The 25,419-nt window shown below is 39.2% G+C and overlaps 2 protein-coding genes and 1 long non-coding RNA gene across 4 annotated transcripts; 1 reads left to right on the forward strand and 2 right to left on the reverse strand.

Moving 5' to 3' along the window:
* Positions 1-952: 952 nt before the first annotated feature.
* PSTK (phosphoseryl-tRNA kinase) lies at positions 953-4,103 on the reverse strand. Its single transcript, XM_030030824.1, has 7 exons — positions 4,059-4,103; positions 3,600-3,953; positions 3,103-3,394; positions 2,508-2,706; positions 1,970-2,045; positions 1,377-1,470; positions 953-1,161 (listed from the first exon to the last, which is right to left on the reverse strand). Exons 1-7 carry the CDS (start codon positions 4,101-4,103, stop codon positions 956-958), a joined length of 1,266 nt encoding a protein of 421 aa, XP_029886684.1. The 3' UTR covers positions 953-955.
* Positions 4,104-4,698: 595 nt separating this feature from the next.
* Positions 4,699-24,619, reverse strand: LOC115348049 (disintegrin and metalloproteinase domain-containing protein 9-like). Its single transcript, XM_030030000.1, has 22 exons — positions 24,468-24,619; positions 21,644-21,741; positions 20,631-20,707; positions 19,929-20,007; positions 18,863-18,939; positions 17,059-17,278; positions 16,480-16,545; positions 16,327-16,398; positions 15,462-15,634; positions 14,882-14,966; positions 13,618-13,739; positions 12,555-12,726; positions 11,509-11,598; positions 10,781-10,976; positions 10,550-10,655; positions 10,178-10,352; positions 9,685-9,765; positions 8,959-9,064; positions 7,946-8,078; positions 6,578-6,641; positions 5,893-5,945; positions 4,699-5,527 (listed from the first exon to the last, which is right to left on the reverse strand). The coding sequence occupies exons 1-22, from the start codon at positions 24,535-24,537 to the stop codon at positions 5,449-5,451; spliced, it is 2,394 nt and encodes a 797-aa protein (XP_029885860.1). The 5' UTR covers positions 24,538-24,619; the 3' UTR covers positions 4,699-5,448.
* LOC115348051 lies at positions 5,129-21,113 on the forward strand. 2 transcript variants are annotated; one of them, XR_003925720.1, is made up of 3 exons: positions 5,129-5,234; positions 10,194-10,383; positions 16,875-21,113. It is a non-coding gene; the product is annotated as an uncharacterized LOC115348051 (long non-coding RNA). The 2 variants fall into 2 exon arrangements; XR_003925721.1 differs by having other exon boundaries at positions 5,223-5,332.
* Positions 24,620-25,419: the final 800 nt, after the last annotated feature.

Raw genomic sequence — 25,419 nt, forward strand, 5'->3', positions numbered from 1 at the left:
AGTCTCCTGTTAATTCTTAATTGCATATGCTTGAACAGGTAGAACTGGTGAACTGCTCATGACTAGCTCTGGTCTAGATTTGGTAAGGAAGGTAAGCTTACCTCTTGGGTAAGCAAGGAACAGTGCATTTATGTTTCAGTCTGCTTAAGTTGAAAACCAGGACACAGTTCTGCCCCTTTCCACTGTTAACCCTGCACATCTGGTCATCTTCCAAATCCTTTGTTTCCTCATACTCATATTTCCTTCTTATCGAGAGTGCTTCTGTGTCTGAAATCAGAGTTTTTACCATGGTGAGGTGGTTGTCACTGCATATGGAACTTCTGTGTATGTTGTTATTAGCAACTTTGAAGGTGGCACCAAGTTATAAGTACCTTTTGGGCACTGGAGTTAATCCCACATGTGTGCGTACGTGCATGCAACTCTCAAGTTTCTGGTTCTTTGCAGTTTCTGTCAGGGAAAGAAGCAGAAAAGCCAAGAGCCATCCATCTCGCTGCTTGTTATCCCTTCCCAGACATGTATTCTCTGGCAATGCTCAGGTACCTGTTTGACAGAGCCAAGCCGGTCACCATCCAAGGTGCTCTTCAAAACCTCAGCTGGAGGAGGCTCTGAGGAAGCTCATCCAGCTTGAAGTTTGTCCCCCTGTAAGCAGGGAACAGGACTAGATGACTTCTAAGTGTTCTTCCCAGGCTAACTTTTTCTATGATTCTGTGGAATTTAAATAAAATCTAAGGATGGTTTGTTGTTGGCTTGATCCTCAAAGTCAAACACAGTATGCTAGACTATTTCTCTTCCATAATGCAGGGAGAGGAGTTACTAGAGAAGGCAGGATCCTCCATAGAAGGAAGGATCCTCCATAGAAGGAAGCTGTATCTCATAAGATGTTTTCAGCTGTACTGCTGAAAGAGCACTGCATTTTAAACACCCTGGACTTAAAAAACACCAACAGTCTCTGTCACTATTTTAAAATATATTTATTAACTACATTGGTTGCCTCATGTTGGAATGAAGAAATTACACTTGTAGCAGGGTCAGAATGTTGATTTTGTATGCAAATTTGGGTTTTCAACTCATTTCCTTGCCGCAAGTCTTCCAGAAATTCTGCTTTGAGTTTGTTGAGTTCTTCGGCCAGGCTCTTCATCTCACTTGAGGGCACGTTTTTATCTAAAAGAAAATTAAAGCTGAACTTTTAACTTCATGCTTAAAGACAAAATTTACAGACTTTGACTCACATTCTACAAACAACTTTGACCAGACTTCTGAAGGCAATTGCCTCAGTCAGGCCTGCAGGTCTGGGATTCCTTAACAATTTACCCCAAGGAACTTTCATAGGTTTAGTCCTACGTTGCCAGTTAGCACCTGGAATATGCTACGCGTACCTTTTGCGTCCTTCATTGTCTGAGAGATGATGCGTCTGCATGTCTGATCAGCCTGATGGACAGTACTAGCTGCACAGATTGCTCGATCGGCTTCCTACCCAGGGTGACCAACAGAAAGGAAGAATACATGCAAACACGTTATATTTGGTTTAGACTGTCATCAACTTTTGAAGTACTCCTTGAAAACAAGTAAAATGTTAGCAACAACTCGGTGAGGGGTGCAGTGCACACCTGCTCCTTTGAATGTGGAGGCGGGTATGTACACCTGGTGACTGACTGCCAGACACAGATATGTGTGACATTAAGAAGTGAACATTATTTTCCTCAGTGTGATGTGACAGCTCCAAAATCTTTTTACTACCCTAGAACGTGTAACAGTATTCTTAAAGGTAGATCAGTGGTTTAAATTAATAATATGACAGAAGTACCCATTTCAAATAGGATTAACTCTTCTGTGTATGCTTTTGCAATCAAGAAATGCAGTAGCTATTTCTCAGTTTCTGTCATCATGGTGTTCTGAGTACAATTCGGGAATAACTAACTCATTCACCATCATCCGAAAGAGCCGTGACTGTGAAGACAAGCAGTGCTACCTTTTGCTCAGTGTTTTCCTCGTTTTGCTTCACTGGATTTTCCAAAGCAGCAGCCAGCAAACTAATTATCTGCTCACTAAGAAAACAAAAAAAAGAGTAAACCACATTAATCAAACAGTTTCACTGAAGATTTTTCTTTCATTTTGTAATGATGCCTCATCACAGGAAAAAAAGCAAGTTTTCAGTTAAATTCATGAAGCAATCAATGAAATAATCTTTATACAGCAAGTTAGATGAAAAACAATTATAACTAGAACTACAGCAAATTATTTCCAGTCTTCTGTTTCAGCCAATTTACATAAATTTTCAACAGCAGTTTAGAAGTGCAGTTAGTTTTGAGGTTAACTAACTCTGTGAAGAATGATGGCTGCGAGTTCCCAACAACTGGCATGTATTGTGTGTGTTAATTGCCTGGCTTCCGAAAACCACCATACGGAATATTTTTTTACATACTGTTTAGATGCAGTAAGAAGCTTCTACCCATCCGTTTATGAAAACAGTACTTAGTGAAAACCCTAGCATCAATCCAGTAGCATACTTATCCTCTGAAGTGCAATCAGAACTTTTCAGAATGAGGCTGTTCTGTTCCCAAACATTTTTCTTGAGATCTGGCATTTCTATTCTTCTCGCCATTAAACATATTGTCTGGTCAGGTAACGGATGACTTCTTAGACGATTCCTCTGCAAGCAGCATTCAAGTGGACACTCTAAAAATAACTGGCAGAAGCTCAAGGAATCTAAAAGAAATAAACAGACAATCTTACCTTTAAACTGTTCAAGTAAAAATTTCTGAGAGCAACATGCACAAGAAAGGCTTTACACGAATGAGGAACTGCTACACTCATTTTGAGCCTGAAAAGAATACAAACCTAAAAAGAATACAAACAATTTTACCTTCAAGGCTGCCCAAGTAGTAATTTCTGAGATCAACATACATAAGAAGGGCTTTAAGCAACCTAGCAATTTCTAATAAAACAGTACTAAAGTTAAGTTGATGCTTACTATACCGCGGGAACCTAGTGATTAAGAGTAACAAATGTTCATCAAGAGCGCTGGAAGAAAGGCAGCTGAAGCGCACCGAATTCCCTACAAAGCTGAAAACGTTCTTACGCATAGCAAGGAAGAGTAATTACATTTGCGAGCCAGCTGGTACACCTCGTATCTCATGCTCTGATAATAAAAATTGTCATCCAAGATCAGGTAGAGCGGCCTAGACGTGGCTGCATGTGTCCAGGAACGGCCAGCTCCGGCGTCGCTTTCCGCTGAGGAGAGCAGCCCCTGCCCGCGGCAGCAGGCCAGGAAGCGCTCCCAGGCCGGCTGGGTGGCGGTGGCCGGGGCAGAGAGCGGGCTCCCGGTCACCACCGCCCGCAGGAACCGCTCCAGGCACTGCAGCAGCTCCCGCCGGCTCCGCTTCCAGCGGGGCAGCTGCGGAGGAAGGCAGCGGAGGGGTGAAGGCCCCGCGCACCCACCGCCCTCCCCAGGCCCCGCCGCGGCGGCAGCGGCAGCCGGGCGGGAAGGCCCGGCGTGAGGGCCGGGCCGCGCTGCCTAGCAACGGCCGCAGCGAGGCGCCTCGGCTGGCCAATGAGAAGCAGAGATCGGCGCAGCGGGAAGGAAGAAAGCCGCCACTGACCAATGGGGACGGCTCCGCCGGTCCCGCCCCCGGCTCGGGCGGGCCGAAGGTCTCCGGCGGGATGAGCTCGTCGTAGTCGAGGAGAGCGCAGGCCCAGCCCGGTCGCTGCGGCAGGCGGCGGCGCAGGGCGCGGGCCAGGGTGGACTTGCCGGCCGCCGGCAACCCGCACAGCACGCACAGGCCCACCCGGGCGCGTCCGGCGCCGTCCGGCTGCTCATCCTCCTCCTCCGCCGCCGCCGCCGTCGCCGCCAGCGCCGCCAGAGGCCCGTCCGCCGCTCCCGCGGGCGGCCGCTGCTGTGCGCATGCGCGGGGCCGTCGGCGCGGGCGGGGTTTCCCTGAGGTGAGCGGCGGGAGCTGTGGAGAGCGGTGTGGGCGTCTGCGCGAAACAGCCGGGTTTACTCAGATTTATTTCGGTAATAAATTCAGTAGCACGCTCTAGCGAACCCACAAGCGTCAGACGGCTGAGCGATGCCGGGTGTGCCCGGCGGTGGTTTTTGTTACCATCGTAAAATCGAGATACTACCGAGCGTGCTGACCCTGATGCTTTATTTTAGATTACATTCATGTAGCATTATGCTTGCTAATGAGGCCTAAATGATAGGAATACTTGGTGATAACAATTCAAGATTCTGAGGAATTAAGGAAGATGACACCTCTTCGGAGGACGCTCCTTGCCAGTGCATGTTTTTGCCTGCAATATATTTAGGGTTCTTTTGTCCAGCTCTTTGGTAAAATGGCCATCTAGGGGATTAGAAATATTTTCTTGGTGAGGCCACTCCATAATTTATTCACTCTTTTTGCTAGTTCATATTCCCAAAGTTTGCATGCGAGCAGGGTCAGTGTGTGATTACTCTCTGATGTACAGATCGATCAGTATCCACAGCTTTGTTCTTGCCAGTGAGCTTTTATCTGCATGGCAGATTCTTTTCCAGTAGTTGCCATTTCGAAAAACTATGTAACTTAATACATTTTGTCTTAAATTGGTACCGTTTTCTAATTGTCCCATTTAGAATGACAAAAGTTATCGGTTGCTTTTGTAGTGGAATCAGTTTCTAGCATAAATCTCAAGCTGTAATAACCAGTAAACATTAAAACAGTGTTAAGTTGTATAATGTATTTCCTGATACACCACATTTTCTATAACAGTAGAGATGGCTCGTTTCTCTTAGACACATCATCTACAGAGTTTCTTTCCATTGCTAGTATCCCTACGTGAGGTTACTTTTCCAGACTACCTGAACTGGAAAGTAACGCACAGCTAGTAGGTAATGAGAGGCAGGATCTGGATCCCAGCTTTGATAGGGTTGCACTGAAGACAAGGCTCAGAGCGACGCATAGGAGCTGTCCGTGAGCCTGGCATGCGGGGTACAGCCGCATTCAGCCAGTGGCACACTGCTGAGGGGACGGTCCAGGAGGTAGGCAGACTGCAGACTTCCCAAGAGGTCAGTCTATATTCTCATTTTCACAGCTGCATATGACTAGAGATGAATAAATTATGTCTGTAAATAACTGAATTCGCTTCTCTTTGGCCTGCAAGTAAGGCTGCACTTCAGAAGAGTCCTGTTCTCTGATCCTGTTACAAATTTAATCTAACAAGAGTTGAACTTCAGGCTTCTGATTTAAAAAAAACAAGAGGTGAGGTAGAAGATGCACAAATACAGCCAGCAGCAATTAGCAAAATTATGGGATAACGTCTGTGTTCAGTGCCTCTTAGCATCAAGTCTTTTCCAGAGGTATGTGCTTTCAGAAGGCATTTTGGCTGCGCAAGGAGAGGACTGGAGGATTGCAGTCTTTAATTTTTTTCAGAGCAGTTACTTGTCAGAATTGATGAGGGTTCCCAAGAAACTTTTCAGATGGCTGGTCTCGGTGGGACTGCGGGTCTTTGAGGTCCTGAAGGAACTGCGGGCAACTGGGTTTGTACTGGCTGCCTGAAGTGTGGAAAACGTATTTTGTGAACTATTTCATGGCTTGAGACAACTGGTATTTCTAAACTGGTTCTTTACCATTTTTAAACAGTTGCTAGCATTTATACATACATAAAACTTTCTCTGCTCCTCCCTCTCCCTTTTCCTCTCCCTCTCCCTAGTAGCATTTACAGGTCCCATTATGCTGTTTTCTATACAAGCAGTAAAACAGCATTTCTCCTTCAAGCATTTCATCTATTATATCTCATAAGATGCTGCATGAAAAATCCTCCTAAGCAGGACATGAGGCATTAGGAACTTCGCTTACAATGATGCAGCAATGTAAACATAGCAAACATGAAGAAAAGAAGGTTTTAAATACTACAAACCTCGGGCCAGGAAAATGCGATACGGTAAAAAAATCAGGACTTGACGTGGCAGGCTGGAAAAGATGTTGCAGAAAATCAAGATGACAAAACTCGCAGATTTCAAAGTATGGCTAAATATTCAGTATTAAGCTAGTGGTATTTTAGAACTCATTTTCATTTCCTGTGACATTCTTCATATTCTCTTGCAACATTTTGTTTTGATAATTTTTATTTTGTTTTATCAGAACCAGATCCACAGCTTGGCTAAGTAGCTTCTCTGGTATTTGGCCACAGAATTCAATCTTTGGCTGTTCTGCTAAGTAGCAGCCTGTTCCATCCCGTAGTACTCACAGCCCGTGTTGACAGGGCAGGCAATAAAGCTCATACTTACCCATACAGAAATCCTGTCTAACACATTATAAATTATCATAGAATCATAGAAACTTTTAGGTTGGAAAAGACCTTTAAGATCATTGAGTCCAACTGTCAACCCAACACCACCATGCCCACTAAACCATGTCCTGAAGTGCCTCGTCTACACGTCTTTTGAACACTTATCTTAAATCTTTGAACACTCACACTTGGAAATTCAAATGGTTTTAACGTATCAAAAAGCTACAAAGTCATCAGTAACTATATTAGAGAAAAGGCACCGTATAATTTGGATTACTCAACGTGAAATAATGCAAGTATGCATCTATCTTACCTGATTATTTCTTGTGTTATGACTTGGTCTGTTGTTTTGCTTTGGTTGCTCCACATTGTTATCCCTGAAATAAAAACCACATCCATCAGGCAAATCCCCATTTGGTTTAACTACCTTCAGGGATGCAGTGTTTTTCAAGGGACGAGGCTGAGAGAGACTGAAAGAGTTAATGTCTCAAACATTGTAGTGGGGCAAGTTCTGCTTAAAGATGAACTCTGCCCAGCAAGAAACCAAGGTGAAAAGCAGCTGCTGAGCACCCATCAGCAACAGGGCGGGGAGGGGGAGGGTGTGCTGGGGAGTGCGCAGCTCCCTGTTCTGATAAGCTGTTCTGATACAAAGATCAAACAATGGTCACTTCTGCAGGGAAGGGGAGGTTACTTCCCAAAGGACCCCCAAGCCCACTGACCCATTTCCTGAAGGTTACACCTAATCAGCCTAATGAGTTCGAGTGCCTACCTGAAGGAGGGGCAAGGATGGTAAAAGGGCACGAACTGAAGCACCAGGTGTGCAAGCCCACCAGAACTGGACCCCTCAGCTGACTGGAGCAATGCTGGACCCAGGACCATTGAAATCTTTCTCTTTCCCTTTTTCTCTCTCTGTCTTACTCTCTCTTTCCTTTTCTACAATCCCTACACCTCATCCCTTTAAGACATAAACCTGGTGACCAAGTCTGGGACTAGGAGTGGATCCAGCCGCCCCCAGGCTCCTCTCTGAGAAGTAGTCTAGAAAGCAAGGGGGTCTGCTCTGAATCTCCTGACCCAACGGGAGGGATCTTTTTCCCTGAATTGATGTATATGGTTACCCCAGGTTACATGGTTTACTGAGGTAATTTCATGCCAGTTCCTGTTGTGAGAGACCCCACCACCTACTGTTACACCTCCCAAGTCAGGCTGCCTCTGCCATAAATAAAATGTTCAACTGATCATTTGGTGTGGTTTCACCTTAATTTAGCCCAAGGGAATTCCGAATTCAACACGACTCCCTGGTCTGTCCAGCCTGGGCCGTGACAGAGGCTACAGCTCAGAGATCTGGATTCTGTTTCTGACTCTGCTCCTTTCTGGCCTTGGCAAATAATTTCAATGTGCTATGCCCCTGTGTCCATGCAATACAGTTATCAATAACAATTAGGAAAGTGCAATGTATTTTGGGAAAAAATGCTTGAGAACTGACAACTGGAGTATCTGGATTAAACTACCTAATAGCAGGGTACTGGCTATTAAACTACCTACTAATACTATTAGCAGGGAAGTCTTTTTCTTTTAGGAGGTATGGAATTCTTTGAATAGATAAAGAATATACCTGTCTTGCTAAAATAATCTGGAGCATGCTCTCAAGTGTTGAAATACGCATTTGTAATAAGTACAATACCTGTGTTGTCTTCTACTTTTCCTGCAAAACTTTCTTCTTATTGCATCACGCTTAATTACTGCTAATATAGTAACGATTACTAGTGGCAACACAAGGAGGAAAAAAATAAGCAGACCATCCCGAAGTGTTGTATCTAGAGAAAAAGAATTGAAATCATGTAAGATAGTAATCTTGCTTAACCTCATATTAAAGCATTTTTTCTGCTAAAAACACCTTTCTGTTGTAAAAACTACAATCTTCAAATTATTATAGATTAAAACTAGTAACTCCACTGAAATTTGTAAAATGCTATGATCAGAAAAGTAGGATTTGGCCTTACGTTATCAAAAGTTCTTTCTGCCTTACTCACCCCATGTTGTATGATATACAAACTTTTTCCTTTTCCGTATATTTTTTCAAGAATTCTAAAGCAGACAAATTCATTTTTCATTTACTTACTCACAGGTGATCTGCACATCTTCTTTGTCTTCCTAAGCTATTAATAAATACAAAACATTTGCATGGTCTCTCAGTGTGAAGGCCAGCAAAATCTACTCCATTTTCCCTTTGTAGAATTTCACGGCTCTTACACAAGCCAACTGCTGCTTGCTGCATGCACCTTCTTAACCCCTCTTGTTGCTGTGAGACCCTTCCCATGTATAAAGGCTGCTGGTTTCATTCTCAAGCTATAGTCTTCCTCTACGACATCCATTTTATCAGAACTCTGTTTTAAATACCTAAGTAAATATCTAAATATCTAACTATTTAAAAAATGTAACAGTAATTCTAAGCAACTAATGTATTGCTTTTTCTCTCGGACAAAATAGAGGTCAATTTCTCCCTTGGACCAACTTCCTTGATCTCTGCAAACCTACACATCAGATAATAATGTTTCTTCTTCAAGTCAGTCCATGATTAAGTGTCCCATGCAGTAGAAAAAAAAAAGTTGAAAAGAGGCTGAAAAAAACCCTGGTTTTAGTAGATTATTTTATCAGACACTGGGGGCAGAATGAAGGCCAGTTTCAGTAGCTTACCTATGTGAGCTGGACCACTGTCAACACTGCCGCCGTAGCCTGACTGGTTACAGAACGGAGGTGCCCATCCAGAATTGCAGTGGCAGTTTCCATTGTTGTTGCGCACCTACAGTCAGTACAACAGGGATTAGTCAAATGAACAACGCCTTTCTGGAAGCGGCCACTTTCGACCTCCAGTATATATTTGGAGTTCCACATTAAGAATTGCATGTGGAAACAAGAAATGTTGCATAGTATTGCATAGAAATACATGAAGTATTAACTGGGAATAAGCTCTCCCCCTCCATAACATCCCAAAACACTGAGTGATACTGATACCAGAAGTTCATCTGCTATAGAAGTTAACCTTTGTTTTGTTGTTTGCCTGCAACAGAATACAGTCCAAAGAACTTCTCAGTTTTACAACCTTTGGACTCCATTTTGAGTTTTCATGGAGACATATGTAAATCAGGAATCACTAGACTCAAAGGATATTTTCCTTTTACAATTCAACAGCTCAGTAATATTAGAAAATTCCCTAGGGGAATTCAGATGAAATGTTTTTCAATGTTAGTGCTAAGAGGTTTACAGTATACTGGCAACATGAATTACAGATAAAAAAGCAGACTTAACTTTTAATACAGATCCGAAAAAAACAAAGCCATCTGGATGGTTATTGCTTTTATGCAGTGATTTTGCACCTATCTCTGTCTTCTAGAAACAGGGCATGAAACACCCTCTACTCACCCCATTATCATTACACTTCTGCTTTACATCATAGCTGTAGCCCAAATGACTTGCATCAACACATTGAAAATCTACACAGGCCTGGAAAAAGTAATTAGTGTCTTTCAAACACAAAACTTCAAAAAATACCATCCTTTTATAAATATACTATATAAATGTATATGTTTACAAGTCTACAGCTTTTACTTAAATGTCAAGAAAAAGGGATGATAGAATATTCAGTACTTCACAATTTTATATCTGTATTTGTCTCAGGTTTTCTTAAGTCTGTGGATGCATTTTGATGGAGTCATTTGAATAACTGATAATGCAGTTAACTGATTTGTAGCATCCCAGTTTTTGAAGAGCTAATTAATTGTACATGTATATGTCAAAAAGCAGATTTTTTATTATATTACAGCATACAAATAAGAGAGCTATGTAATGCTTTTGAAAGGTAAAAACTTTCTAATTGGTGGAATATATTCTGTAATGCTGCTGTGATTCATCTTACCTTTTTTTCTCCACAGGCTGTTCCATCATGAACTTGAGCAGGATCAGGGACATCTGATCCTAAGTCAAAGTCAGAAGACCAGCATAAAACCCCAGATGCGTTATTGACAACACTCCAAGCAGGAAGATTTTGAAGACTAACAGATGTGCACTGGAGCTTGCCACACAGACTATGCCTGTATTGAACGAATGACACTCAGAGACAAGGTGAACAGAAAAAAACCAGTATCAGTGCAAATATGCCATCCAGTCAAACTTTTTAGCTTGCATTTCAGGGAAATATTCTTTTAAATCTCATGCTCTAAGAGTTTATAACAGAATATAGTTTTTACATTGCAGATTTTAGGATTAGTTTTATTTGCTGGTGACTTACTGAACGGGACATTTCTTGTACACTCCACCTTTCATTCCACAGTTTCCAAACCTATCTCCTTTAATATTTGCTTTTTCAAAGCATACATCAGGTGCTTTTCGTGCCCCTGTACAGAAAATAGTGAATCTTAGTAAGCCACTACACTGTCTTAAAAATAGGAGAAAGAAAAAGAAAAATCGGAAATGTCTATTAGGAGACTACAAGTCTTTTTACATTAAATTATAAACATACCTTTTCCATATATAGATTCACATTGTGAGTCAAAACTCTGGCATACTCCATAGTAGCAATATGCCTTCATGTTGTCGCATGGATAACCATTCATGATATAAAAGTCGTCTGGACAGTAGGCATTGCTTCCATTGCAGTATTCAGGTAGATCACAGAAATCCATTTTCGGTCTGCACTCTGCTCCTGCCACTTTAAACTAGAACCAGAGAGGAATGCCACTGTACTTTCATTTTGCAACAGCAGAAGTTCTAACATGAAACAGTGACAACTGGGAACCTTCTGTGATTTTAAGGAAGACAAAATAGTTTTTCAGATCAGTGTCTAACGAATATCCAAAGCTTACCTCAGTTTCATAAGGGTGTTGCTATAAAGTTTATGAGCTGAGCCTGCAGAGGACTTGGGTAGATTGTGCAAATGCACACACAAGTACAAATTAAAAAGCAGCCAACTATCATAGACTTTGGTGAAGCTTGGTGTTGCATAATGGAGATCACTACTACTGAGTCCCCTGATTGCTCATGCCACCTACAAGGTATGACACAGAGATGACGTTCCATTTCTAAGCTACTGGCCAAGAGTTGTTAGACACAAATTCTCTGCTTACTGTCTCTACTGGTGAATGTAGTTTGATAATGTGAAAATATGTCAAGAGTACTATGATAGCTCTTTTCAAACATTAAAAATTACTCGTAAATAGTATCAATTTAGCTTAGTAAAACATAGCCTACCTTGCAATTTTTGCAGCACAGTCCTTGAGCGCATTGCGATCCAGGTGTGAGTTTGCAGGTTGCAGCATCACAGCAAGGGTTAGTACATTCCTGAAGAACAACCATGGACAATGGGACAAAATGTTTTTACCTCGCTATATAGCTGGGAAGTACATCATCAAACCAAGTGCGGGGACGAACCAAACTTTAAATACACCATCTTTCTTGCATGTCCTGAGGATGACAGCCTTCTGCTCTAACAGAAACCAGCACACAGTTTTGCTGTATTTTTTTACCAGAAGTCATCAGAAAGATACCTGTTTTGATGTGTTGTGGCACAGGGGTATAGGATAGATTTACACTTTAAATGGACACTAAGAGAAGCAGAACACTTTGGTTTTTAAATAACACTTCTTATCACCCCTCATCTTATTTTTCCACTACACTAGCAGTTTGATGTAGAGAAATGTCGGTATCTTTTCATGACTTAGAAGAAGGCCTATACGATGGAACCTGAGTTTGCTGGCAGCCTTTCGATTTATTGGTGTCTTTTTTGAGACATCTTTATTTTCTAAAGAATGAGTCAATATATCCCATTATTTGAAGGATATTTTGGCAATGCAAATATGGCTAACAAAAGTAATTTCTCCCACAGGAGAAGTTTAAGGGTTACAATTAAGAAACCTGTAAGTGCTCTATAGAGGGGTAGTCTCTTTTCTGTAACAGAAATATCCATGTTGCTAAAACCAGCACAAAAACCAGTGGTGTTTCCACATAGTCTGCACTGAAATGCTCTTCTTTCTTAGGCATTGGCTCAAAGTTCTGTGAAGTCCAGTAGCCCTTAACTGAGTTCATGTCAAAATCAAAGTATGATTTTAGGCTTTTTCTAAAATTTATCCTCATATTGCTTGCAAAAGTGAGAATTTAAAAGGAAGACTCCTCAGGTATTAATGCAAATCAGGTATACCAAAAGGCCAGTGTTATACAACAAATATAATATAATATAATATAATATAATATAATATAATATAATATATACAAGTATCCAGTTGAATTTCATTCATTACCTGTGGTTTGCCACAGTCACATTCTTCATTGTTATCGACCACATTATTACCACACACAGGTTCTTTGTAAATATTACTTGTTTTGGGTGGATTTCTAAGGCAGTTTCCTCCTCCATTTAGAATAAGGTTCTCAAAATCATCAGCACTGCAGGTGCTGAAATTCCTGGATCCACTGGAAAACATAATATTATATTTTTATTATAAATATTTTGCTTACAGGAAAAAAATACAACTCAAGCCCTTAAAATATTGTCAATCTATAACAAATATTGTGTTTCATAATACTAGGAGATCATGAGATACTTCATTTATACTTTATTTTGCATTCAAGTACAGTACTAGAAGTTAAAAATACTATGTATAACATAAATGCAAGTACTTTCGGAAGCCAAAGAGACAATCAGATTATCCATTCTGGTGTCCTATATAAAACAGGCCTTAGAAATTCCTTGTCTGTACTGAGTCTAAAAATGCTTGATTAAAAAATACTTTCCAGAAAGACGTTCACCTTAACTTGGAGTCCCTAAGAACTCAGGAATGCAGCTTCTTGTAGTAGTTTGTCCAGTGTTCAATTGCCCTGATTTATTAATACAAATGTGCATAGATAAAATAATATGATCTTTTTCTCTTAAGGGGACGCCAAAGAACAAATGAACTGAAAGAAACATAAGCTGAGAGATTTTGTTTAAATTAACTGTTAAGAGAATCTGTGCAAAGGATGCATGTTTGCACAAACCCGGTGAATATAGGTAAAGCATTCTCAGCAGGGTAAAAAAAACCAGCAACACACTATCATTAAAAAAAAAAATAATTTCAGAAAATCCAAATAAGTTTTTAGGAATGCTACAAATAAAGAATGACTCGATTGGAAAACAGATAACTTTTCAAATAAATTAAAATTATGTCAAGTCCTAAGTCAGTGAATTCACCTCTATGATTAAACTTTTCAAACAACTCCCCATTCACAACAGTTCTTCAAGATTCATGGGAGTTTCACAGGTTATAAGGCATAGTTACTGCAGATAGATAACAATTATTAAAATAAAATAACTGGAAATCTTACTTATCTGTGCTGTGCATAATATATGATGCAGGACATCTTTTATCATCGTGTTTCATTCCGAGATTATGCCCCAATTCATGTGCAACTACTGTAGCATGACGTAACACATTGTTATGATTCAACTAATAAAGAGAATCAGTGTTAAATAAAAATTGTGAAACTAAAGAAAATACTGTGTTTCTACCTACTAATTTATTCAAGCCGCAGAGCTCTCAGAGGCTATGAAGACAGAATACTAAGCTGTATTGCAAAGCAAAAGCAGCAAGAACAGACAGTTTGTCACTGTTTATTTTCAGGTAGGGCCAGATTCTGCTACTCTTTCTATTCCTTCCATTAAGATCATATTCTGAATAATAACAGTTGGCAGTTGGACTAGATGATCATTGTAGGTCCCTTCCAGCTGAAATTATTCTGTTCTATTCTGTTCTATTCTAACACAGTTTATCAGTCACGACACTGATTTCAATGGAGTCTTCAATGACAAATGTACTATTAAAGAACAGACTCTGCTTTTGAGATTGCCCACAATGTTGTGGCATACATATAGTAAGGACAGGAACCTCTGGAGATACAGGTTCTGCCCCAAGGGTGAAGGAGAAGAAAATAGTTTCTTACTAATTTTGTCATATTTAAATTTTTTGCCTGTTTGCAGCCTTATTGTGGGGAATTCCAGACACTTGAGAATATAGTGCTTTATGTTCACTTTCTATCCATGTAAAAAGTCAAAAAATACACATTATTTTGTAGCTGTATTCCCATCTTCAAAACACTGTGGTTATGAACTTTAATGGTATAAGGATGCACTTTTCTTATGCAACCTTGAGTTAGATGAATTAGAGAAGGTGATAAAAAAAATATTTCAGGACTAAATCAGCCAAGTGGACTGGAATGTGATGAAAAGAGAAGAGAGAAATTAGAGAAATTTGGAAATACTTTAAAAAAAAAAAAGTATAAAGTATGTACAAGTCTTTACATAAGAAATCCCATGAAAGAAACCATACGTCTCCAAGCCTAGTCTCCAAGACCAGGGTGACTTGACCAAAATAGGTCAGCAGAGTGCACATTATCTATTAGGATGTTCCAAAGGTACCTCTGTGGAAGCAACGTCTGACAATAGGAGTATCTACAGCTCTGGATTTTGTAAATGCACAGGGGAAAGCCTTCAATTGTTCAGGTACCTCTTTATCCCACTAGCAGCATATCTATGATAGTTTAGCAGCTCCTGTGCAAATTTCTTCCATTAACCACAACATTATGTACTTACAGTGCTGATTGACCCTCCCTGGACTTGTGAGCAGACAGTACCTACAAAAGCCATTCCAATGGATCCATCATAAGAGCTTCTCCCTCTGCAACAAAAGCAGTTTGAAGGTGTTGTTGAAAGAGGGGCTGAAAGTTCACGATTTCTACTAAAAGACACTGATGAGTTTGAAACAAATATTGCAAGACAAAATTTGGTCTTCTTAAAGTCAAGAAGAAATTTATCACCATATCAGGGTTTCACCATAATTAATAATGAATATCTGAATAACAGAGCTTGAAAATAATGGTCAATCACCTAAGTTTGCTGTGTCAGTGCCTCTGAGTTCACAGAATCACAGAATGGTTGAGGTTGGAAGTGACCTCTGGAGGTCATCTGGTCCAACCCCTCTGCTCAAGCAGAGCCACCTAGAGTTGATTAACTATAAAGAATTCATTGTAGTTTGTCATTTTGCCAGGTTAAAACAGTTTGGAAGTTGAGTGAATTTTACTCCAGTTATATTTTCATTCATAGACAAACCCCAAATCATATACATTAACAACACTGGCAGCATGGCTAGTTTTTCCACTGAATGAAAACTTACATTATGAGATGGCTAACATCATTTCGTGATCGTTTAAGAAGATCTTTCTGTCTCCAAGAAACAAATCTACTCAGTACATCTCCAGCTGAACCATCCATTACAGATATATGGTTTGTGTCTGTCCAGATCTCTAATCCAACCAAAACTATCTGGATGTTTAATGCCCTATACATCTGAAAAAAACATAATGATAATTACTGTCCATCAGTCTGTTTCAACTGAATTATAAAAGATTACATCACTAGTACTGAGTAAACAATAAGCTGAACATACTGAGGCATAACTTTAGTTTCTTTGAAACTAAATATAAAATATTTGTCTTTATAAACTAAAATATAAAATATTTATAAATTATAAGCTAAATAAATATATTTATAATATAATACTAAATAAGGAAACAATATATGAATGAAGGCAATCTACTTCCTGAAGGCACCTAAACACATCTTTCAGTTGGAGAAGTTGGAAAGACCATGTTCATTCATTTCCTTAGCTAATTGTCTTGAGGAGAAACTGGGAACAGATGATCAGAGAGCTTATGGAATTGTTCACAGCGCTGACAGTTTGCTTAATAAAAAACCACAAACATGTGAAATACTCTTCCTAGAAATGTAAAACGTACTGGAGACCTCATGTTCCTGGAGCAGTCAAAGTCTGGGAGCACACAGAAATGGTTTAAAAAAATCTTGCATCTCCCACCTTGCTTGCACCTCTACAAGACTTGTGCATAGGTTCATGCTGTGCCTTAAATGTGTTACGAATTTTTGTATAACTTCCAAATACAGTTTCAGAACTGCATTAGCTGTTCTTTTGAAAACTATGATAAAGTAGAAACTACTGAACGTAGGCAACTTATCGGACCTACCCCATCAACATAATTAATCAGCTCAACCGTTTCCTTTTGCACCGCAGCAGGATCAGATTTCTTCAGCAAAAACTGTAAAATACCATATGAAAATGTCAGAGAAAAAATTCAATGAAGTAATAAAATGTATTTAGCATTGGATGGTATCATTACCCTGTTGTTATCCACAACCATAAATAATTCCACATAGCTTTTCTGTGGCAGGACAGCTCGCCGCTTCTGCAAATTAGAAAGCACATTAAGTTAACATAATAATTAATGACTGCAAGGTTTTTTACTTATCTTTCTCATGTTTTTCATTTCATGTGTTTATAAAGCAATGATGCATTTTTTAACGTGGTCTCAAACGTCAATTTGCCTTAGATTTCCAAATAAACATCTGTATGTCAGTAATTCACATCTGGTCAGACACTGGGATGCATGAGCTGAAAGGCAGCTTTATGCCTTTCATGTCATACCCATGACTGTCTTGGGCAGAACTCTGCTCTTCTGCTAAAGGATTGCTTCAAGCTATGTTAAATTCCCATTGTGCTGTTCTTCTGTTTCAGGATTTCCTTAGCAGTACTGCCACCAGTTTGGGGTCCATGAAAACGAAGGCAATACAGAAGTGGCCTGCCAGGCCAAACCCACCTCAATGACACCATGCCAAAGCAAGAGCTCTGGAGACCCTTGGCTGCTGGAACAGGCTGAGGAGAAGGCTTGGACTCAAGAGAGAAACAGAAAGGTATTTACCCTCAAAAGCTTTTCCCTGCTAGAGGTACTGTTTGATAAAAATGGGTATTTCACCGACTGCTTCACAAACATCTTCTTGTGATGAAGGCTGCCATTCAGCACACCACATCGGAAGGGGATATCCTGCATATCTTCTAACGGGTAAAACCCATGTTCAGATGTGCTGGATGTGTTGAGCGGCTCTATTCCATACCATTTGCCACCAATGTAGAGAATTCCTCTAATAATCATAAAAGAATGAAAAATTATTCCACAATTTTCCCCTCATGGTTATGACTAAGTGAGTGAATGACAGCTGGATACTTAAAAACTAGAACTGTTCATACCATTATGTTGAAATAAATTATTATCTTAAACTATCTTAATGTAGGGGGTAAGTTCAAATGCCCAACAGGATCTCAAAAGACAAAACAGAACTTACTTGAAGTACTTGATTGTACATAAGTGTGGGCTCCTTGAATCAGTTAGCAGGAAAGCCAAATTATTACTAAATGAGTCTGGATAGTGGGTACAGAGCTGATGCAAAGGGTCTCTTTTAGTCCTTATCTCTACTCTCACTCCTAGCCCCGTGCAGCTAAAGTAATCTAGCATTTTAGAAAAAGATACCTTCTAAGACAGAAAGAGAGGCTAAAAGCAATCACCAGGGTGTTTATGAGGGCAACAGCAGTATTGCACTGCTGAGTACAGCTAAATAGAAAGATTTTGCATTTGTCCATGGCTCAGAAACACCTACCACATGCCCATTTGCTGTACCAGAATCTTTCAGAAGCTATTATCTTGTTCTCCAGAATCTCAAAACTATATTTAGAACAGGAAGTCTCTAGTTAATACTTTGTGAAAGAAGATCCTCAAAATGTGAGTAAAAGGTAACCAAAGGATTTGAGTCTGCATAAGTTTGCAGACAGCCAAAATGAAATATCTGTTCTGCTTAGGGAGATCCAGCATTACCTGAAATACCAGTATGTTGACGATTTTATTCTTCATTTAAAGGAATGCCAGGAAATGTCATTATTTATTGTGAGTGGCATCTCACTGTGATGCTATACATGAAAGATATCTGGGTGAACTTTATCCCATTTGCCTCTTCATGCTTGTCAAAAAACCATCAAACTGAACAAGGCTAGTACAACCAACAAGTGTATCCAAAGTCCAGCTAAAGAGCCAAGCTCAGTGAACACAGGGAAGCATGGGTACACTCTAAGCACATTCTGAATATCTGCACAATTTGTTGTGCGTGGCATCTCATTTTGCCAACTCACATGGACTGATTCCACAGGGAGAAACCCCCATCTTTTACGCATTAATCTGGCCCATTTATGTTTCTCAAATAAATGTAATTTTCTTGTATTTGAAACACAAAAAATTGTTTCAAATTTGGTCAAAACTTTTTCCACAGAAATGGTTTTTCTTTTGAAACCTGCCCATTCATAAGACAGAATTGTTTGCAGGAGTGTGTTAAGTTTAGCAAAAGCTTCATCAGCATTTCTTCTAGAGAGGTACCGCTGGTCAAGACATTCACATCAAGTAATAGAGGCCTCAGTTCATGCCTGTGTTCTGCCTATGTTTGGATTATGCTCTCTCTCATGTTATCTTTTTCTGTGAAGGAATTTTGGCAAAGGGGAAAAAAGTGGTAGTTGAGGGAAGATATAAAACCTCTAAAGAGTTTCAGCTTCATCAACAGGCGAAATATAACAAAAATTTGCACGATAGGATGGTGTTTTCTCTCCAGGTGTATGTTGAATAGCAACTGCTTTTTTGGTACTGCACAATGAATTACCATGAAGTAAAAAGCAAGAGGTAATACCTAAGGCCATCGCATGTGCTAAGAGCAAGCATCGAGTCAGCAATCCCTTCAATAGTGCCATGATAATAACAGTGTGTCTGAAATGCAACAAAACCACATAATTAATGACAAAATAAGGTTGTTGCCTTCAAATGCAAACTTACTTTCTAACCAGCCTTTTTATTTGCATGACTTTAAGGCTGGTTGTTACAAATTTACAGAGTTCCCTATTCTAAAGGTAATCCCAACCTTCTTGGAGTAAAATATTACTTGACATGAGTACCTACAATAGCATTTGGTCCCTTGGTTCTAGGAAGCAACCAGCTTTTTAGTTTAACCCATCACCATCCTTTAAAAAAATCTTTTCATCTGCATTGCTCATCCTGTTCTTAAACAGACTCCTCTCAAAGGCTGATCTGAGAAGATCTCCCATGCAGTTTCCCATAAGACTTAATTGCTCCCAATTAAGTCTCGCTGAGCTCGCATGCAGTTTAAAGTTGAAATTAAATTCAAAAGTATTTGTAAGGCTTGTTTGATACAGGACCTAAAAACTATAGAGCTTTGATGCTGCAATTGTACCTTTAATTGCATACTATGCAAAGGTGACCTAATCAGGTAGCTCAAATTCAGTCTTGGCATAATCTCCTGGCATCTCCTTTCACACCTTGGAAAACAGTGACGCTGTATCACTGTAAACAGCCCACTCCCTCAAAAGACATAGGGCCTTATGTTTTGTATCAGTGGTAACTGTTAAACAGAAATGCTACAAATGTGAAAACTCACAAAAGCCTCTTTCCCAGCAAATATATTTTTCTTCTGTAGATACTTTATGTGCATCACTAGCATTTTCCCTTCCATTGCCAAAAATGTAACCAATTTTCACTGACCTATTATAGAGATACGAAAACACCCAGAATTAATGGTTGTGCATTCGCTTTTGCTTTGAAAATACATTTAGATGTATACACACCCTTGTTGTCATCCTTAGTTCTATCAAATTCTTAATATGGCCTTCAATCCATAAAGCTTGGCTTCCATGGTTTGAGGAAACTCTGACACAAAAAGGGAATTTTATTATCTACAATACCTTGTTTTTTGGTTGTGTTGCCTCCAGTTCCCCATTTTTCCCATATGTATATAGCATAAAGTCTTCGCTAACAAGCTTTCTGGAAACAAAAATAAACTACTGCTCTTTTAACAGTCTAGAAAGCAAGAAATAAGTCAAGAATCCTAGTAAGTACTACATTCTGTTAGCAGCACACTCATGCTAAATTACTATTAAAATCCATGGACTTGAAACAAAATACCTTAAAATGAGCTGCATTATTTGGAAAATAAGTTATTTTGAAATATTTTAACTAAAATTTCCATAGTGTAGGATCTGAGCAGACTATGTTGCATCGGGGCCTAGACTATTACAGGCTCAGGAATGAGGAACAACAGTAACAGACAAATTTCTTCAAATACAACATGGCTAACAACCTTCCCCCCTGCTAATAAAAAGCTAATGCTGAACTGAATTCTAATTTTTCATAAGGATTTTCTGAAAAGTCTTGTGCTGCTAATAAAAAACCTAATCAAAATAAATTGCTTCACAACTAGAAAAAATATTATTCCCTTCTATTTGCAAGCTAGTACCATAACAGAGATGCTATTTAACAGTCATTTTGTAATTACTACTATCTGCCATGTAGGTGGTTTCTTCTGAATCTTTTCAGCATATAAATACTTGTCTATATGCAACTAACTCCCAAGATGGTATGATTCCTTAGAACACTCTACCACATACTTATTTTTCTTCAGTTTTAGGAGATATGTTCCATTTCTGGTTTTAACTGAGTAAGAAAGATTGTCATCTGAATGCTCCTGAAAACAGAACAAAAGATGTTACTTAATTAGGTGATTTTCTACTTGGTTGTGTCAGTTCCATGTTTTGTCTGAGAAGAGAGGTCCAACTACTATGTATGTTTTGAGTATCTATCAAAACACAGATTCCTAACCCTCATGCCTTCTAGATTTCAAAGTCTCAGCAGCACACTCTACATTCTTTCCTATGGAAAGTTTAAATGCTATTAATCTATAAATTTTCATGTAGAAGACAGAAGGGCACAGCCCCTGTATGCACTCTGCCCAACCACCACATCATGTTTGGTGACACTCCTTATGTAAATCATTGGCAGCCGGACGAACAACTCACAGATTCTTCCTTCCTTAATCGGTTTGCACAAAGATGACTAATGCTATTTCAGTAACAGTTACTTCAGTAATTGAACTTGATATCTAGGACAAAGGTAAGTTACTGCAGAACTGAAGAATTAAGGCTTAGATTTTTTAACTCATGCGTTTAACGTGTGCGACTCTGTGGGACCGTTTCTACAAAGTGAGCATCAGCCCTTTAGGTGCTACATGGTTTAAATCCTCTGGTTATCCAAAGACCAGGTACAACGAGCAAAAGAACATATAGAGCATGGACGTTAGTTCAAGTTCGAGTTCAGCATCTAATCTGACTCAGAGGAAATGGAAATATTCTTCACGTTCCTTCTCACTTCTGTCTTACAAGGCTGTTAACAGGACTGGAAGTTTGAAAGGTGCTAACTTAGAGTGCAATCACAGACCTTTGTGGGAACAAATTTATTCAAACTAGTTGAAAACACTAAGAATCTGAAGACATAGTGTGGGGCGCAATTCTTCACAAAAATAATCTATATATACCATAGACTCTGTGCGTATGTGTGTGTAATATAGGACAGTATTGTGAAAAAACAGCAACATCAGAAGAAAAAAACAGATAGAATAACAAACCTCATGAAAAAATGGGTGATGTTTCTCTCTGCCCGTCAGACTTTGAGGAATAATTATTTCTAATGTAGAAAGTCTGGATATCTGTTCAGAAGATACACCTAAAAATAAAGTTTGAAATTTCTAAAGAATCAGAAAGGATAAGTAAGACATTATGTTGGCATCTGCACAGTGGTGATTGCCGAAAGACCATTCTGATCTGTCCATAAATGGAGAAAGACCTGACTGCCCATGCTCAGTTTGGTCTATTCTGTCTCTGCCAGAGCTCTTGGATTATGCTGGGAAAATCGCAGAAATCAACATTTTCATTCATGGATAAGTTACTCTGCATTTCTGAGTGTTTAAACCAAATATACGTGGCCTCATTCTCTGCAGAAATGCTGTTTTGACTGTACTCAAGGTTAATGACTACACCACCCCAAACACAACTGATGTAACGTGCTACAAACTGCAAATTCGAGCAAAAGTTTTCTTAAACGGGCTGTCCAAAACTGACTGGCAATCTTGGCTTTAACTCTCGGTCTTAGTTACTTACATTATAAACTGGGATAATAGCTCAAATTTTTCTCATTCCTTCATTAGGCAATATCAAAACAAATTAATTATTGTCTGAAAAAAAAAAATCCCTCAACCAATATGACAGTAACATAATAGAGAATCCCAAGAACAAGAAAAATTTAAAAAAAAATCCTTTCCTGTATTCAGTGGGTACTTTGATAGTGATGAAGAAATAGTTTAGGAATGGTCAAACTGATTTAAAAAAAGTAACTTCAGATTAAAGCTGGGGTTTTCTGGAGCACACAAAGAAAAACTATCAGATGATTTAAACACAATCTTAATTCTCACATATTCTGCATTATTAACTTTGTAACTTTGTCAATAATTTTTGAAACATTTTTTCTTCTATGACCTACACTTTTAACCTGATGTACCACAGAAAATTTATGCAGCTACCTTCTCTGCCCACCCACCTGTCCCCTCACAGTAATTTTTGAAGTAGCTGGCCAGTTAAAATCAACTGTGCAAGAGATGCTAACATCTCAAATAGAATTAAGTTCCTTCAAGCTTTGTGAAATCACCTCATTGGTGCCAGGAAGACTGTGCTGATCTGTAAATCTACAGCAAGGCTGTCTAGGAGTGACTGATGGACCTATAGTACAATTATTTTGAATGGTGGATCCAACTTTGCCAGGATGTTTCAGAACTTTGCTAGACAGAGAATTGGAGAATATTGTATCTACTCCGGGGGATGTTTTTTACTGGTTACAGAGCCATTTGCTGTGGGCTCACCTTCTAGCTACTGTTAGGTCCTGCACTTGCTCATCTTCTCCCTCTTGCTCGTGTCTCTACTTCCTTCTGTCCTTTCCTTGATTAAATCAGCTCCCCCTTTAGCCCTCTCCTTCCATTTAAATCCCTTTACTCATATTCCTTTGCCCATTGCCCTGAATGAGGAATACTTACAGTTGTCCTCTGGATATAATTCTGCCACCTGCTGCGTGTATAATCTTGGCTCACCATGCTTGCCTCCTGCCATTGCCTAATGCTGCATTTTATTCATTCCAGCAACAGTTAAACCTTTGCAAAAGGTCTGTAGCCTTTTACGTTATATCAGAACCATCTCCAGAACATCATGCTAATGCAGGAAGCTAAAGATAAGAAGTCTGCTGAGTATCTGGTTTCAAGTAAGCAGTTTCGTAAGGACAAAACCAATCACCAGTGACTTTTTTTAAAATTGTGTGAACTTGAATTCATCTTCCTTTTTCTTGTCTGCTCCTCAGTCTGGTTTGAGTGTTGACTCTGATCAACAGAGACTCAACCATTGCTTTTAAACAGGTTACAGAATCAACAATAACATGGGTTTTAACAATGAAAGTGGTTTCTTCCTTCTTAAATTGTTCTTTCATAAGGAAACAAAGAGATTTCTTCTCATTTATAGTAGCACAAGGTCACCCTCAGCCTCCCACGTTTCTGTGAAAGGACTTCATAATTGCAAAGAAGACACAGAATCACCCATCCAAAGCAAGGAGGAGGATTCTTCAGTGTAATGACGATCTTTACCTGTTAGATAACATCAGGGTTTTTAAAAGCTAGTTGCAGGTAGCATATGTTTACCATTAAAGACTGCCATTGCAATCAAAATGTAGGAGTTGCTATTAGCAAACAGGTTTGCAAAAAATGCCAGCACTCAATATTTAATTCTGACTTTGCTCTTAATCTTCAATAATTTTATTATCTAAATTACAAAATCCATTCTGTTTCATGAGTTAAGTCTATGTTGAACTAACAGTGGAAATGCAGTTCTAACAATTTAAATTTTGACACCTGAAAGCAGGAAACCATCTTTAATGCAAGTCATAAAAATATCACTTTCTAAGAAATATTTCAGGTGTTAAATCTAAACCTAAAATCTGAAGCCAAATCATAAATGGAAATGAGCTAATGAAGAACTAAAACAAAACTGTAGGAATTTCCTTCACGTTACTAAAGATCAAAATCTTTTTCTCCAGTCTTTACTGTTGATGAGAGTGACAGTAACTGCAGTTGTCACAACCAGTGTCCGGTAAAGATGATGTATTTACATACCTACTACATCCTGGAGGAAAAAAAAAAACACAAAGAGCTCAGCTATAAAAACCTTCAATCTGTAATCCTTTCCAGACACCTTTTTGTTGAACAAGATTTTGTCAATTGGAGGGTCAGCTAAAGCCTAATACCTGGGGAGACCAGTGACTCGATTTGAAAGGAATGCATCATTACGATCAGGACCAGAGAGTACAAGAAGACTTGGAGAAACTTTCTAAATACATAACAAAAACTGAAAGCTTACCTTTTATCCAAGAGGGTTTTCCAGTTAAAGTTAGTCCAAAAGTGAACAAAAATAGGCTGTGTTTTAACATGACTAGATTTCCCCGAGAAACTACTACAGTATCCGAGCAGACACCTGTACCTGGCTCTTAGCTCCTCTACACAGGCGAACTAGAAGAACGAGAACCGTCTGCTCTGAAGGTAAACAACAGAAAAAGCACTCCGATACTACATCTGTGCTAAGGAAACGGGAAGTAAAATTTAATCCATTAGGCTTGCAAAAAAACTGGTTAGACAGCTTAACGCAAATAAAAAGCAGCACATTCTTAAGTGCTGATTGGAGAAAGAGCACCAACCCATGCCAGGATCAAACTGGTTTATTCTAAAGGATTTTGATACCACAGTGAGATCATAAGAGATTAGAAACATAAAATATTGCTACCAATGGATACAATGTTTAGGATGTTTATACTGGCTATCGTCAGCTCAGTAAAAAACTCTAGTATAAAACAATCTACTCTTTGAAATTTCAGCTTGTTGTTTTCCATTTTTTCATCTTTAAAAATATAAAAAATACAATGCATACAAACACATGGAAGCCCCACGAACACATGGAAATCCCCAAAACAGGGATTTTACCCCATCCCTTCTATATTAATTATCCTCACCAAAAGTCTGCAATTTTGTGCAGCTCATTGTTCTTCCAGCATCCGAGTAACCTCGTGAGGCATCATGCAATCATATTGTCACCAAAAGCAGAAAATAAACGCTTCTAAAGCTGGATGAATTAGCAATGCATTTCAGAAGTATCAAGCACATTTAGAAACTCAAAAAGGAGACTGAGACGACGGTTGTCATGCTAAAACATTTACATTAATTAATTTTAATTAATGCATTAATTAAAACAGAGCAAATCCATTTTTCCGTTGCTAGTAGATCACATAAAACAATGGCTTAAGTGGCAAAAAGCAGGG

The sequence above is a fragment of the Aquila chrysaetos genome, chromosome 11 (genome assembly GCF_900496995.4).
Source record: "Aquila chrysaetos chrysaetos chromosome 11, bAquChr1.4, whole genome shotgun sequence".
NCBI lineage: Eukaryota > Metazoa > Chordata > Aves > Accipitriformes > Accipitridae > Aquila > Aquila chrysaetos.

Coding starts and splice junctions, on each gene's coding strand:
- PSTK (XM_030030824.1), bottom strand. CDS start 4,103: ATGGTAACAAAAACCACCGCCGGGCACACCCGGCATCGCTCAGCC. Junction 1,471..1,969: donor AGGAAAACACTGAGCAAAAG/GTAGCACTGCTT, acceptor CACCCTGGGTAG/GAAGCCGATCGAGCAATCTG. Junction 1,162..1,376: donor GACAATGAAGGACGCAAAAG/GTACGCGTAGCA, acceptor ATTTTCTTTTAG/ATAAAAACGTGCCCTCAAGT.
- LOC115348049 (XM_030030000.1), bottom strand. CDS start 24,537: ATGTTAAAACACAGCCTATTTTTGTTCACTTTTGGACTAACTTTAACT. Junction 17,279..18,862: donor AGCACATGCGATGGCCTTAG/GTATTACCTCTT, acceptor TATGATTATTAG/AGGAATTCTCTACATTGGTG. Junction 10,977..11,508: donor TGTGCTGCAAAAATTGCAAG/GTAGGCTATGTT, acceptor CTCTGGTTCTAG/TTTAAAGTGGCAGGAGCAGA.